This window comes from Ranitomeya imitator, chromosome 7 (assembly GCF_032444005.1).
Source record: "Ranitomeya imitator isolate aRanImi1 chromosome 7, aRanImi1.pri, whole genome shotgun sequence".
NCBI lineage: Eukaryota > Metazoa > Chordata > Amphibia > Anura > Dendrobatidae > Ranitomeya > Ranitomeya imitator.
In genome coordinates this window covers 205,168,408-205,184,161 of record NC_091288.1, presented here as the reverse complement: position 1 = coordinate 205,184,161, position 15,754 = coordinate 205,168,408, and the positions used below count along the sequence as shown (strand labels likewise).

General features: G+C 44.2%; 1 protein-coding gene across 1 annotated transcript in view; it reads left to right on the top strand.

The window, feature by feature from the left end:
• The window catches only part of LOC138645308 (zinc finger protein 665-like), a 171,669-nt gene extending 158,797 nt beyond the window's left edge, over positions 1-12,872 (top strand). The window contains exon 4 of the mRNA XM_069734504.1: positions 10,829-12,872. Within this exon, the coding sequence (XP_069590605.1) occupies positions 10,829-12,735 (1,907 nt within the window). The 3' untranslated portion in view covers positions 12,736-12,872. The remainder of the gene's footprint in view (positions 1-10,828) is intronic.
• Positions 12,873-15,754: the final 2,882 nt, after the last annotated feature.

The window sequence follows — 15,754 nt, the reverse complement described above, 5'->3', positions numbered from 1 at the left end:
GGGGTGTAGTTTTTAGAATGGTGTCACACTTGGGTATTTTCTATCATATAGACCCCTCAAAATGACTTCAAATGAGATGTGGTCCCTAAAAAAAATGGTGTTGTAAAAATGAGAAATTGCTGGTCAACTTTTAACCCTTATAACTCCCTAACAAAAAAAAATGTTGGTTCCAAAATTGTGCTGATGTAATGTAGACATGTGGGAAATGTTACTTATTAAGTATTTTGTGTGACATATCTCTGTGATTTAATTACATAGAAATTCAAAGTTGGAAAATTGCGAAATTTTCAAAATTTTCGCCAAATTTCCATTTTTTTCACAAATAAACGCAGGTCATATCAAAGAAATTTTACCGGGGCGTGGCTATGTAGTGAAGGAGAGAGGACGTGCATTGAGAGAGCTCCAGAATCATCATATAATCCTGCATTCAAGACCCCCACATAAAGCGACATACTCGCTACCGCTGGACTCCCCTGCTTGCCGGCGGCTCTTCTGGACCATGCGGAGAAACTTTTGTGACCGGGAGGCTCCGGAGACAGGGAGCCTCGGAGCAGCCCATAGTAAGGAGGCGGCCATTTTCGGTGGAGCGCGCTTTGCCGGGAGGCGCGGTGCAGCTCACCGCTGGAGACCGGACCTTGCCCTGACTCCCAGGTGGTTACCGATGCCTGCGGTAGGTGCCGTGAGTCTGCGGTGCGACGAGAGCGGGGGAAACCTGTGTGGAGGCGGTGCCTGTGTGAGGTGGTTGCGATCTGAGCACGCGCTCCAGCGGGTGGAGACCCGGCGCCATCTTCTTTATCTCTGCTGCACTCTGTGGGCGGGTGAGCGATATCCTGGACATACTGAGGGACGCGTGGCGTGTGCTCTGAAAAATTGAGCCCAGCGCCCCTCATCATCTCAATAAGACACCCTACCTACTGGTGCCATTACCTTAGGGGGTCTGTGGATCCCCTCTCCTGGCTGCTGTCGCTGCGGGCACAGTGAGTCCTCCCTGGTGCATAGCACCTTAGTGAAACCCTGAGACCGCCATATTTATAACCTCTCGGTTCGCTGCAGACGCTACCCCGCTATAGCCTTGCTTTGTCTATATAATCTGTAGCTCTGACCTCGTTCATCATGCAACGTTCCAAGGGCTCGGGAGCAGCTGATAAGTTAAAAGAATTCACCAGAGTTGATCCCTCTGATAATACACAAACCCTTAGAAATAACCCCTCTCAGGTGCAACGTAAAAATCATCCCTCTGATGGCGCTGAGGGAGGCGAACAGGAGGAATTAACGCTTAAACAAGCGTCTGACCAAATAATGCAAGCTATTTCCCTAACCAGAATGTCCCTCACCGAAAAAATCGAAGATGTACATATTGAGGTGGGACGCCTCCGCCAAGATATGCAGGCTATGAAGGGACGTATTACGGAAGTGGAGACGAGGGTATCCCATGTAGAAGATACCATTACACCCATGGAAGCCAAGCTGACAAAAGTAGCTGGCTCTATAAATGCCTGGAAACAGAAGGCAGATGATCTAGAAAATACTCCGGCCTGTATATAAACTGGGACAAATCTGTTCTATTGCCTCTCTCCTGTGTCCCAATGCCAAATCTTGAAACTCTGTCCTTACTACCCGTTGTATCCAGTTTCAAATATTTGGGTATCTATACGTCTCAAAATAGTAACTCTGATTTGCGTCTCAATGTCTACCCATTATTAGATTTGGTCAAATCCAAATTTACATCTTGGAGCAAACTCCCTCTATCTGTTGCAGGCCGTATTAACCTAATAAAAATGATTTTACTCCCAAAACTTAGCTATTGCCTTCAACATAGTGCAATACCAGTACCTAAGTCCCTCTTTACAAACTTAAATTCCCAAATTACTTCTTTTATATGGGGGAAATCTAGACCCAAACTTAGACTGTCTGTTTTGCAGAGGCCTAAACGGGGGGGTGGAGCGGCGTTGCCGGTTTTTTTTTCTATATTACCTGGCAGGACAGGCTAAAGCGCTGGACACGTGGATGCCTGGTGGCTGTCTCCCTAACTCTGAACATCATTTGCCTCATTCAGCTCAGGTGGAGTGTCCATTGAGTTTTTTAGAATCAGAAAAAATGAATGCCTCTCATCCATTGCCCATGCTCCGATTGGCAAGATTGGTCTGGAAACAAATTAAGAAGGTTGTGGGATTTACAGATATTATTGCTGAAATGCCCTTGTGGAAGAATAACTATTTTCCAACGCTGCTAAACCACCCGTCTACTGATTTTTGGATGATACATGGTGTTAACTCGGTAGGGGATTTGTATGAGCATGGAACATTTATGTCCTTTGAACAATTGCAGTCTAAGCACGATATTCCAAGATCCCAATTTTTTCGTTACTTACAATTAAGATCTGTTTTCCAATCATATATAAGAGGGGTGGACGTGGGCCGCACAATTTCGTCTTTACCTTTGATAGGAATCCTCAAATCCCAGGGACCCCAGGGTCTTATTTCTTCCTTATATACCTATATGTTGTCGGCGGGGACGGGATCAATTATAGGACTTATCAAGGGGAGGTGGGAAAGACTCATCCCTGATATACAAGACGAAGAATGGGAGGAAGTTTTAGAGTCTCCACTTAAGGTATCCCCGTCGGTCAATAATAGAATGACACAACTATATATAATATATCAATCGTATTTGACTCCCATATGGCTTTTTAAGATGGGTCGACTTCACTCTTCGGAATGCATGCGTTGTCATTCACCAGACGCAGATTTTATTCATATGATGTGGAGCTGTCCTATTATCCTTCAATATTGGGGGGAGGTGGTATCACTACTTTCCTCCATAGTCCTATCTCCTATTCCTCTTGAACCATTAATTTGTCTGTTTGGGGTGTGGGACGAGGAGACCTGGGATCATCATGTTGGGATTTTTCTGCGGGAGTCACTCTTTTTGGCAAGGAAGATGGTGGCATTGCGGTGGATGGGAGGTTCATGCCCCTCCCTCAGAACCTGGGTTGAGCTGGTAAATTCGGTCATTCCATACGAATGTACACTATATCAAAACAGAGGATGTCCAAATAAATTTGAGAAAGTTTGGGGCGGATGGAACTCCTCTCATCTCACTTTATAGATTTAGGGTTAACTGCGTTAATTCTAAGTGTCATGTTTCTCTAGATGTCAGGCGAGGGAAGGTGTGAGATTGTTAAACGGCAGGAAAGTAAAGTAGTTAGCAGGATTTAGCTGTAGTTTTGGTTCAATGACTGTAAATCTTTCATGACTCCATATCAGTATTGTGTGGTTTAAATGGAGTAAAAGATATGTTGAGTACAAATTGAGATTTTTAGTCATATATACAATGTACTGTACGTCTTTCGTATTGTCTGTAATGCTAATGAACGTAAATATGTATGTTCTGTCCTCACTAGCTGAGGCAGGCTCATACGTAGCTATACAGTCAGCTAAACCGCTATACCGGGGTCCAATAAGGAGACTGGGGTTGAGTCTGTGCTTTATTAAACGTAGTGGTATATTGATGCGGTGAAACTGTGAACAATGATATACATAGAATCAGTGCATGGCATAGAACAGATACATAATACACATGATATACATTATGCATAACATTTAGAAAGCTAGTGACTAAACTGGGAGTACAACTAGTTAAACTAAGCTAATATAGAGCAGGAATATCTATATGAAGCATAAAGACATACCAGCAATGCAATCGCAAGGGGGATGAAGTGAAGCGTCTTTCCTTGAAGGCAAACTGAAGAAAGTGAAAGGAAAAATGGAGGGAAATGGAGGCTGAGCTACCATAATGCATTGCAAAGGAGGAGGAGAATCAGACATGGATAATACAAAAACAAGATTGAACTGCCAACATAACTCTGACCGCTAGAGGGAGCCAAAGCATCACAGATGAATAAAGGCATGAATATATCAATACTGTATACTGAGGAAACTGCAATTATGCAAGCAAATAATCAGGGTAACAATATTAGATGGCGGAGACAGAACACTCCCCGTCTGGCATCAACGGATGTCACTACTCCTTTCTTCCGAAGGCAACAATAGGACCAGTTCAGATACCGGTCTGGAAAATGTCTTAGGTTCATTCCCTTTGGTCATCCTTAGCTCAACTTTGCGGACGTTGCCGTCCTTGCTCGGGAACGTTGCGGTAACTAGACCAAGTGGCCACTGGTTCCGGTGAATCTGACAGTCTTTCACAAGAACAAGGTCACCTATGTTCAGATTAGGTTTAGTAGATTGCCACTTCGTCCGTGGCTGCAGGTTAGACAAATATTGTGTGCGCCACCTGTCCCAGAAAGTATTTGCAAGACTTTGTACCTGTCTCCATTGGCGCTTGTAGAGGTCCTTCGCGTCGAATCCTCCTGGAGGGGCACTGGACAGTCCTGTTTTCTGGGTAAGTAAAGTAGCTGGAGTCAATAACAAAGGCTCCTCAGGGTCGTTAGGAACTGGAACCAGGGGTCTTGCGTTGATTATAGCTGCAGCTTCAGCCATGAAGGTGATTAGGCTTTCGTGGGTAAGCCTCGCTGCTCCTTTACATTTTTCCATGTCACGAGTTCTGGTGGTCCTGAATGAGCGAGCTATATGAGTCAGGCAGGTAATGGCTCGAGTAAGTGACTTCCAACTTGAGAATCTGTCGAACCTGCAAGATCCAAGCTGGATAACAGAGGTCATTGTATGTAGTGTAGACACATGGGGGCGGATTTCAGCATCTGAGTCCTCTCCTACAAGTTCAAAGGTGTCTGGAAAACATTCCTCAATGTACAATAGTTTTGGTCCAGAGAGCCACGTTGTGCTTCCTAGTCGACTTGCGTCAACTGCTCTAGTTGCATGATCTGCGGGATTCTGGTCTGTGGGTATGTAATGCCACTGCTTTGGATGAACTGATCTCCTGATTCGTAGCACTCTGTTATTGACATAAACGTAGAATCGCCTGGTTTCGTTGTGGATATATCCCAGGACTACTCTGCTGTCTGAGTAGAACTTGGCCTGTGTCAGGTCGATATCCATTTCGGATGCGATGAACTCCGCTAACTCAACGGCTAAGACTGCGGCACAAAGCTCTAACCTGGGTATAGTGTGCTCTGGTTGTGGTGCGAGTTTGGCCTTTCCCATGACGAAACCAATGTGGCACTGACATTTGGAGTCTACAGTTTTGAGGTAGGCAACAGCGGCAATTGCTTTGACAGAAGCATCTGCAAATACGTACAGTCTTTGGCTCTGTATCTCAGTAGATGGCACAGGGATGTACGGTCTTGGCACATGCAGGTTGGAGAGTGCCGCTAACGAGTTCTTCCACTCTTCCCACTGGATCCTCTTATCAGGTGGCAGAGGTGCATCCCAGTCAGATGTTTCCCTAGTTAAGTCTCTTAGTAGGGCCTTGCCTTGTATAGTAACAGGAGCTGCGAAACCCAAGGGATCGTACAGACTGTTGATGGTAGACAGGACGCCTCTACGTGTGAAAGGCCTTTCTTCCTGGCTGACCTGAAAGGTGAAAGTGTCTGATTGTAGATTCCAGAGAAGCCCGAGGCTGCGTTGCATTGGTGCGGGGTCTGACCCCAGGTCCAGGTCTCTGAGACCATTACATAGGTCCTGAGAAGGGAACGCTTCCATGAATTCTTGGCTGTTTGAGGCTATTTTATGAAGCCTAAGGTTCGAGCAGGCAAGCATGTCCTGAGCTCTCCTGAGAAGACTGATGGCAGTCTCATTTGAAGGCATGGTTTTTAGACAGTCGTCGACATAAAAGTCCTTTTCCATGAATTGTCTGACATCTGCTCCGTATTCTGTTTCTCCTTCCTGAGCCGACCTTTTGAGTCCGTAAATGGCGACTGCAGGTGAAGGACTGTTGCCAAAGATGTGCACTCTCATGCGATACTCTGTGACTTCTTTAGTAGGATCATTGTCTCTGTACCAGAAGAATCTTAGGAAGTTCCTGTCTCTCTCTCTCACAAGGAAACAATGGAACATTTGCTGGATGTCAGCGATGAAGGCAATGGAATCCTTACGGAAGCGCATAAGTACACCCAATAGTTTGTTATTGAGGTCTGGTCCTGTCAGTAGAATGTCATTCAGGGAGACATCATTAAATTTAGCACTGGAATCAAACACGACTCTGATCTGGCCTGGTTTCTTAGGGTGGTATACTCCGAACATGGGTAGGAACCAGCATTCTTCAGAGTCTTTGAGAGTGGGAGCTAGTTCTGCATGACAGTTTTCAAAAATCTTTGACATGAAGGAGAAAAAGTGATCTTTCATCTCTGGTTTCTTTTGCAGATTACGAATGAGAGAGGAGAAACGTTGTAATGCCTGATTTCTGTTGTTCGGTAGACGTGGTCTGTGGGTTTTGAAGGGAAGAGGTGCGACCCAGCTGTTGGTCTCATCTTTAACGAGTCCCTTGTCCATTACCTCTAAGAACAACTTGTCCTCTACTGACATTGCCACTTGGTTGTCCTGCTTAGTTCTCTGGAAGACTGTGCACCCTAACTGCTCCTCATAGCTTCCCGACACTATACTGCTGTCGTGAGTAAAGTCTATTAGATGGTTGGGCAGTTGGATGCTGTGTGGCAGTTCCCTGACATGGAACTCATTGTTACAAGGTTGAAACAGAGATGGACGTCCTTTCTCCAATGTATTTGTCAGCATGCTTGTCACAGAAGATGGGGCGTGCATGCGTCCCAAGCATACGTTGCCAATTATGACCCATCCTAGGTCTAGCCTTTGGGCATAGGGAGCATTGTGGAGTCCGTTGATATGACGTCTCACTTTATGAACCTGTAGGATATCTCTCCCCAACAGCAGAATTATCTGGGCCTGATGGTCGAGTTCCGGTATGAGGTGTGCTATTTGATTTAAGTGAGCGTGATGGATTGCTACATCTGGCGTAGGGATTTCAGATCTGTAGTCTGGGATCTGGTTACATTCGATGATCGTAGGTAGTGGTAGGCAGAATTGTCCGTCTAAAGACTCGATCTGGTAGTCAGTAGCTTTCCTGCCTGCTGTTGTCACAGTACCTGCACACGTCTTTAAGGAGTAGGGAGTGCTTGGCCCTTTGATGTTGAATAGGTCAAAGAACGTTGATCTAGCCAAGGATCGATTACTTTGGTCATCTAAGATAGCATACAGTCTTACAGCTTGGTCTCTATGGCCCTTCGGGTATACTTTGACGAGGCATATTTTTGAACAGGACCTACTGTCTATTGTCCCTTTGCAGACCTCGGTGCATTGTGAAGTGATCTCTGGCGTAGCTGTATCAGTGTTCCTTTCCTCCCCGCCATGCTCACTGTCAGCTGGCGTGTTTTGTGTACTCCATGGAGCTGGGCCAGGGTGTAGAGCGGTGTTATGATCTGTGGTGCCACATTCTGTGCATTTTACACTGACCTTGCAATCCTTGGCGAGATGAGCTGTGGACGAGCAGCACTTGTAGCAGATACCGTTTTCTTTCAGGAAGCTTCTGCGATCTGGCATAGATTTTCCTCTGAAGGCTCTGCATTTCAGGAGAGGATGAGGCTTCTGATGAAGTGGGCACTGCTTGTCAGGGTCCTGCACCTTTGTCTCTGATTGGGAGCAGCCAGTAGACCTGTAATTAGAACCTGGAGAAGAAACGTAAGTCTTGTGTACTGCCACAGATGTTCTGCATGGATTTGCAGGTGGTGATGGTGTGGCATATGGTATTGCAAAGTCAAAGCTGGGATCGTTTCTAATTCTCGCTTGTTGGTGTATGAAGTCTACAAAAACGGAGAAGGGAGGGAATGGAACGCTGTGTTTGTATTTGTACGTGGAACCATGTGTGAGCCACCTCTCCTGTAGATTGTAGGGCAACTTCTGGACTATAGGGTTAACACCTCTGGCTGTGTCGAGAAATGCAAGTCCCTGTAGGTCGTCCTCGTATTTGGCAACTTGGACTTCCTTTAGCAAGTCGCTTAGCTCTCTAAGTTTCTGGAGACCTTTGTTAGATATTTTAGGAAAGTCATCGATTCTTTTGAACAAGGCTCTTTCTATTACTTCTGCTGAGCCGTAACACTCATCCAGCCTTTTCCAGATCTCTTTGAGGCCAGTCTCAGGGCGGTTTATATTAATGTCTATGATCCTTACTGCGTGTTTGACTGACTCTTCTCCCAGGTATTTGACTAACAGGTCTATCTCTTCCCTGTGTTGTAGCCCGAAGTCTCTAATGACATTTTGGAAGGAAGCTTTCCAAGCTCTGTAACCTTCAGCTTGGTCAGTGAATTTCATGAGTCCCTTGGCAACCAGTTCACGTCGTGTGAAGAACTTGGCAAATTCTGTCGTGAACCGATTGTCAGCAGAGTATACTGGTGATGGGTCACCCTGATAGTGATGTGAGGTGCGTTCGTACCTGTTAGTGTCCTCATGGTGGCGCCAGCCAGTGTTGTATTGTTTCGGCCTGATGTACGGTGTGTCAGCAGGGTGATCCACGTTGGTTACCTGATGAGGGGCAAGGTAGTCATTAGCAGAGTTGTTTTGCCTCACGTTTTCGAGTTTGTTTCTGTCCTGGAGCTGAGCCTCGTGACGACTCTCGCTCACTTCACTGGAGGTGTCGTATTCTGGTTTTGGTACTGGTTCAGGGTTATAGTTTGGAACAGGAAGTTCATTAACATACTGAGATGTGCGTTGTGGTGAGTCTTGCAGTGGAAACTCCAGACTCGACGTACTGCTTTGGCTATGCAGCTTGGGATTTTGCGCGGCTTCTAGCGATTCTGCCTCGGCGAGGGCTGCGGCAGCTTCCCTTTTTGCTGCTAGGCTTTCTAAGGCGGCATCCACACGTGCCTTCTCTAACTGCGTTCTTCTCTCTTGGTCGGCTCTCTCTAAGTGTGACCTTCTCTCTTGCTCGTCTCTCTCTAAGCGCGACCTTCTCTCTTCGTCATCTAGGCGTGCTTTTTCTAATTTAAGTTGCATCTCTTGGTCAGCAAAGCTCGCTCGTATTTTGGCGGCTTCAGCATTTGCGCGGGCAATGGCGACCGCGCTGCTGATGGATGTTGTCTTTGAGGAGACGGAAGTAACAGATCTTGTCCTATGCGATTTGTGCGACATGGTGTCTTGGGAAAGTGCTTGGCTGTGCAGAGATTGCTGTAGCTGTATTTAGTCTCTGAGTAGCCGGTGACTTGAATCCCACTAGTTGGATGGCTGCCGTTTCACTGTTCTGTCCTCACTAGCTGAGGCAGGCTCATACGTAGCTATACAGTCAGCTAAACCGCTATACCGGGGTCCAATAAGGAGACTGTGGTTGAATCTGTGCTTTATTAAACGTAGTGGTATATTGATGCGGTGAAACTGTGAACAATGATATACATAGAATCAGTGCATGGCATAGAACAGATACATAATACACATGATATACATTATGCATAACATTTAGAAAGCTAGTGACTAAACTGGGAGTACAACTAGTTAAACTAAGCTAATATAGAGCAGGAATATCTATATGAAGCATAAAGACATACCGGCAATGCAATCGCAAGGGGGATGAAGTGAAGCGTCTTTCCTTGAAGGCAAACTGAAGAAAGTGAAAGGAAAAATGGAGGGAAATGGAGGCTGAGCTACCATAATGCATTGCAAAGGAGGAGGAGAATCAGACATGGATAATACAAAAACAAGATTGAACTGCCAACATAACTCTGACCGCTAGAGGGAGCCAAAGCATCACAGATGAATAAAGGCATGAATATATCAATACTGTATACTGAGGAAACTGCAATTATGCAAGCAAATAATCAGGGTAACAATATTAGATGGCGGAGACAGAACAATGTATATTGTGTATTTTCACTTTCTGGTTAATAAACGAATTTAAAAAAAAAAAAAAAGAAATTTTACCACTATCATGAAGTACAATATGTCACGAGAAAACAATACCAGAATCACTGGGATCCGTTGAAGCGTTCCAGAGTTATAACCTCATAAAGGGACAGTGGTCAGAATTGTAAAAATTGGCCCGATCATTAACGTGCAAACCACCCTTGGGGGTAAAGGGGTTAATTGTGCTGATGTAAAGTAGACATGTGGGAAATAGTATTCATTAACTATTTTGTGTGACACCACTCTGATTTAAGGGCATAAGAATTTAAAGTTCGAAAATTGATACATTTTCAAACGTTTGGCCAAATTTCCTATTTTTTTTCACAAATAAATGCAAATCATATCGAAGAAATTTTACCGCTATCATGAAGTACAATTTGCCAGAAAAAAAACATTTTCAGAATCGCTAGGATCTGTTGAAGCGTTCCAGAGGTATTACCTCATAAAGTGAAAAAAAAAATGGCCTGGTCAGGAAGGTGAAAACAGGCTTCAGGATGAAGGGGTTAAATATGTATTTATAGGTATATATATTTTTATTTTGTATTTATTTTTTTTTACCTTTAAAATACATTTCTCTTAGCCCCTCTATGCGACTTTAAATTTATAAACCCTGACCACTGTTACAATACATTGCAATGCATCACAGCTTCAGTTATACACTGACCCAAGCTCCACAGACCTTGCTCTTACCATGGTCTTTGGAGCTTGCTGTAGCCTAGTGACCCAGATGTCGTCATGAAGACCCGGGACACATCTCTTTGCATTCTAAATGCTGCGATCAGTATCGAAAGCAGCATTTAGGGGGTTAAAGTGCCAGGAGCGGCGCAGGCTCCCCTCCTAGCTCTCACTGCTGGGTCTCGGCTTTATGTAGAAGATTGCTACATACCTTAATAGAACATTGCTATATACCTTACAATCTGTATGGAATTTTATACTTTTGCTTTTCTTGTACATTTTTAAGTTTCAGATGTAGATGAATGTAATTTTTACGTTTATTTTGTTCTTGGCAGATGATTGGACCAACATGTCTGCAGGACATCTGATATCTCTAGATTTTAAAATGGATGATTGTAGCATCACACAAGATACATGCGAAGAGCATAGCAACATCTCAGATATACCCTCAGCCCTTCATATCAAAGAACTATCGTCTGATCCTTTTAAATTACTATCTCCTAATTCATCACAGACTTTTAGGCAAAATAAAAGAGAGCCCACAAGAAAGAAGACAATTTCATGCTCAGAATGTGAGAAATATTTTACTGCGAAATCTCATCTTATTATACATGAGAGAATTCACACCAGAGAGAAACCATTTTCATGTTCAGAATGTGGCAAATGTTTTACTACGAAATCTAATCTTATTAGCCATGAGATTGTTCACACCGGAGAGAAGCCATTTTCATGCTCAGAATGTCGGAAATGTTTTTCTCAGAAATCAAGTCTTATTAAGCATGAGAGAATTCACACAGGAGAGAAGCCATTTTCATGTTCAGAATGTGGCAAATGTTTTACTACGAAATCTAATCTTATTAAACATGAGATTGTTCACACCGGAGAGAAGCCATTTTCATGCTCAGAATGTGGGAAATGTTTTTCTCAGAAAACAAGTCTTATTAAGCATGAGAGAATTCACACAGGAGAGAAGCCATTTTCATGCTCAGAATGTGGGAAATGTTTTTCTCAGAAATCACAACTGGTTGCACATGAGATTATTCACACAGGAGAGAAGCCATTTTCATGCTCAGAATGTGGGAAATGTGTTGGTAAGAAATCACAACTGGTTGCACATGAGAGAATTCACACCGGAGAGAAACCATTTTCATGTTCAGAATGTGGCAAATGTTTTACTACGAAATCTAATCTTATTAGCCATGAGATTGTTCACACCGGAGAGAAGCCATTTTCATGCTCAGAATGTCGGAAATGTTTTTCTCAGAAATCAAGTCTTATTAAGCATGAGAGAATTCACACAGGAGAGAAGCCATTTTCATGCTCAGAATGTGGGAAATGTTTTTCTCATAAATCACAACTGGTTGCACATGAGATTATTCACACGGGAGAGGAGCCATTTTCATGCTCAGAATGTGGGAAATGTTTTACTCATAAATCACAACTGGTTGCACATGAGAGAATTCACACAAGAGAGAAGCCATTTTCATGCTCAGAATGTGGCAAAAGTTTTTCTTACAAATCACTTCTTGTTAGCCATGAGAGACGTCACACCGGAGAGAAGCCATATTCATGTTCAGAATGTTGGAAATGTTTCACAGCTAAATCCTCTCTTGTTACACATCAAAGAATTCATACAGGAGAGAAACCATTTTCATGTTCAGAATGTGGGAAATGTTTTACTGAGAAATGTCATCTTATTAGCCATGAGAGACGTCACACTGGAGAGAAGCCTTTTTCATGTTCAGAATGTGGGAAATGTTTTACGGAGAAAGGTCATCTTATTAGCCATGAGATTGTTCACACTGGAGAGAAACCATTTTCATGTTCAGAATGTGGCAAACGTTTTTCTTACAAATCAGTTCTGGTTAACCATGAGAGACTTCACACTGGAGATAAGCCATTTTCATGTTCAGAATGTGGGAAATGTTTTTCTTACAAATCAGTTCTTGTTGACCATGAGAGACTTCACACCGGAGACAAGCCATTTTCATGTTCAGAATGTGGGAAATGTTTTACTACGAAATCTCATCTTACTAATCATGAGAGACTTCACACCGGAGAGAAGCCATTTTCATGTTCAGAATGTAGCAAATGTTTTTTTTACAAATCAGATCTTGTTGTGCATGAGAGACATCACACCGGAGAGAAGCCATATTCATGTTCAGAATGTGGGAAATGTTTTATTAGAAAATCACATCTTGTCAGCCATCAGAGAACTCATAGTCGGAAGAAGCCATTTTAACCCCTTAATGACCAAGCCCAAATATGACATGCATCACGTTATTGTGGTCAAAACAATTTTTCGCAGCATATTAGTTATCGCAGAATGTTTTTTTTTTTTCAGACACCTTGTACTTTATTAACTTTGGGTGTGGTGGGTTCCCTCAAGGTAACTAAACCATTTGTATACAGTACAGACCAAAAGTTTGGACACACCTTTTCATTTAAAACTTTTTCTGTATTTTTATGACTATGAAAGTTGTACATTCACACTGAAGGCATCAAAACTATGAATTAACATATGTGGAATTATATACTTAACTTAAAAAGTGTGAAACAACTGAAATTATGTCTTATATTCTAGGTTCTTCAAAGTAGCCACCTTTTGCTTTGATGCCTGCTTTGCACACTCTTGGCATTCTCTTGATGAGCTTCAAGAGGTTGTCACCGGGAATGGTTTTCACTTCACAGGTGTGCCCTGTCAGGTTTAATAAGTGGGATTTCTTGCCTTCTAAATGGGGTTGGGACCTGTATGGTTTTAGACAAATTGCTATATCTGCTGTTATTTTTAATGGAACCTAGTTTTTCCTGTCAGCCATTTTGCTTTCTGTTCTGCTGTATCTACTTTGCCCTTAACCAGCATGGAGTTCTCAGTTTCAATGTTTCCGCCCTGTTCTCTGCAACTTGCCCTTTTAAGCAGCATCAGCTGTTTAATCAGTGCTTCAGAATCAAGTCTGCAGTTTACCTGTCACCTTGCTCCTGGAAGATTTGGACTTATTATCCTAACCACCTTCTACTTCAAATCCTTGGACATGTGTGGACTCCGGAATCCCTCAGTTTACCATCAACATTGGCAAGGGAAGTAGAGAGAGAACGTTTAACCTGTTTCTGTGACTAGATGGACTTAAGGTTTATTCCTGCCTGTTTTGTCTCCTGCCTGCAACTGTGTTAACCCTTACTTGTATAGAGTAATACAAGAACTACTTAAACAAGCCTGTGTCTTCTGTGTTTCCTTGCACCCAAACACAAGACTCTATACAGACTGTATTTTATATTTCACAGGACCATCAGTTGTGTTGTGCAGAAGTCTGGTGGATACACAGCTGATAGTCCTACTGAATAGACTGGTAGAATTTGTATTATGGGAAGAAAAAAGCAGCTAAGTGAAAAAAAAAAAAACGAGCGGCCATCATTACTTTAAGAAATGAAGGTCAGTCAGTCCGAAAAATTTGGCAAACTTTGAAAGTGTCCCCAAGTGCAGTGGCAAAAACCATCAAGCGCTACAAAGAAACTGGCTCACATGAGGAACGCCCCAGGAAAGGAAGACCAAGAGTCACCTCCGCTTCTGAGGATAAGTTTATCCGAGTCACCAGCCTCAGAAATGGCAGGTTAACAGCAGCTCAGATTAGAGACCAGGTCAATGCCACACAGAGTTCTAGCAGCAGACACATCTCTACAACAACTGTTAAGAGGAGACTTTGTGCAGCAGGCCTTCATGGTAAAATAGCTGCTAGGAAACCACTGCTAAGGACAGGCAACAAGCAGAAGAGACTTGTTTGGGCTAAAGAACACAAGGAATGGACATTAAACCATTGGAAATCTGTGCTTTGGTCTGATGAGTCCAAATTTGAGATCTTTGGTTCCAACCACTGTGTCTTTGTGAGATGCAGAAAAGGTGAACGGATGGACTCTACATGCCTGGTTCCCACCGTGAAGCATGGAGGAGGAGGTGTGATGGTGTGGGGGTGCTTTGCTGGTGACACTGTTGGGGATTTTTTCAAAATTGAAGGCATACTGAACCAGCATGGCTACCACAGCATCTTGCAGCGTCATGCTATTCCATCCGGTTTGCGTTTAGTTGGACCATCATTTATTTTTCAACAGGGCAATGACCCCAAACACACCTCCAGGCTGTGTAAGGGCTATTTGACCAAGAAGGAGAGTGATGGGGAGCTACGCCAGATAACCTGGCCTCCACAGTCACCAGACCTGAACCCAATCGAGGTGGTTTGGGGTGAGCTGGAGTGAAGGCAAAAGAGCCAACAAGTGCTAAGCATAGCTGGGAACTCCTTCAAGATTCTTGGAAGGCCATTCCCGGGACTACCTCTTGAAGCTCATCAAGAGAATGCCAAGAGTGTGCAAAGCAGTCATCAAAGCAAAAGGTGGCTACTTTGAAGAACCTAGAATATAAGACATAATTTCAGTTGTTTCACTCTTTTTTGTCAAATATATAATTCCACGTGTTAATTCATAGTTTTGATGCCTTCAGTGTGAATTTACAATTTTAACCTCTTCCCGACTTTTGACGCATACGCTGCGTCATGAAAGTCGGTGCCAATCCGACCTGTGACGCAGCATATGCGTCGTGGCCGGAATGGGCTCCTGCAGGCCGGGTGAAAGGGTTAATTAATTTCACCCGGCCTGCAGGAACAGGAGGAGTTGTACTTTAGCCCCCAGTGGCTACGATAGCTCTGATTGGCTGTTGAAAGTGAAACTGCCAATCAGAGCGATTTGTAATATTTCACCTAAAAAACTGGTGAAATATTACAATCCAGCCATGGCCGATGCTGCAATATCATCGGCCATGGCTGGAAACACTTATGTGACCCCCTCACCCCACCGATCGCCCCCCCCCAGCCCTCCGATCTGTGGTCCGCTCCCCTCCGTCCTGTGCTCCGCTCCCCCGTCCTGTCCGCTCCCCCGTGCTCCAATCCCACCCCTGTGCTCCAATCCCACCTCCCTGCACTCCTATCCACCCCCCCGCACTGCGATCCACCCCCCCGTGCTCCGATCCACCCTCCCCCCGTGTTACGATCCACCCCCCCCATGCTCCGATCCACTCCCCCCGTGCTCCGACGCCCCCCCGTGCCCTGATCTCTCCCCCCTTATACTTACCTAGCCTCCCGGGGTCAGTCCGTCTTCTTTCCTGGGCGCCACCATCTTCCGGCCGGCAGATTCGTTCCAGAGGTTTTATCACAGTGATCAAAATTCACTATCACAGTGATCAAAATAAAAAAAAAAACAGTAAATGACCCCCCCCC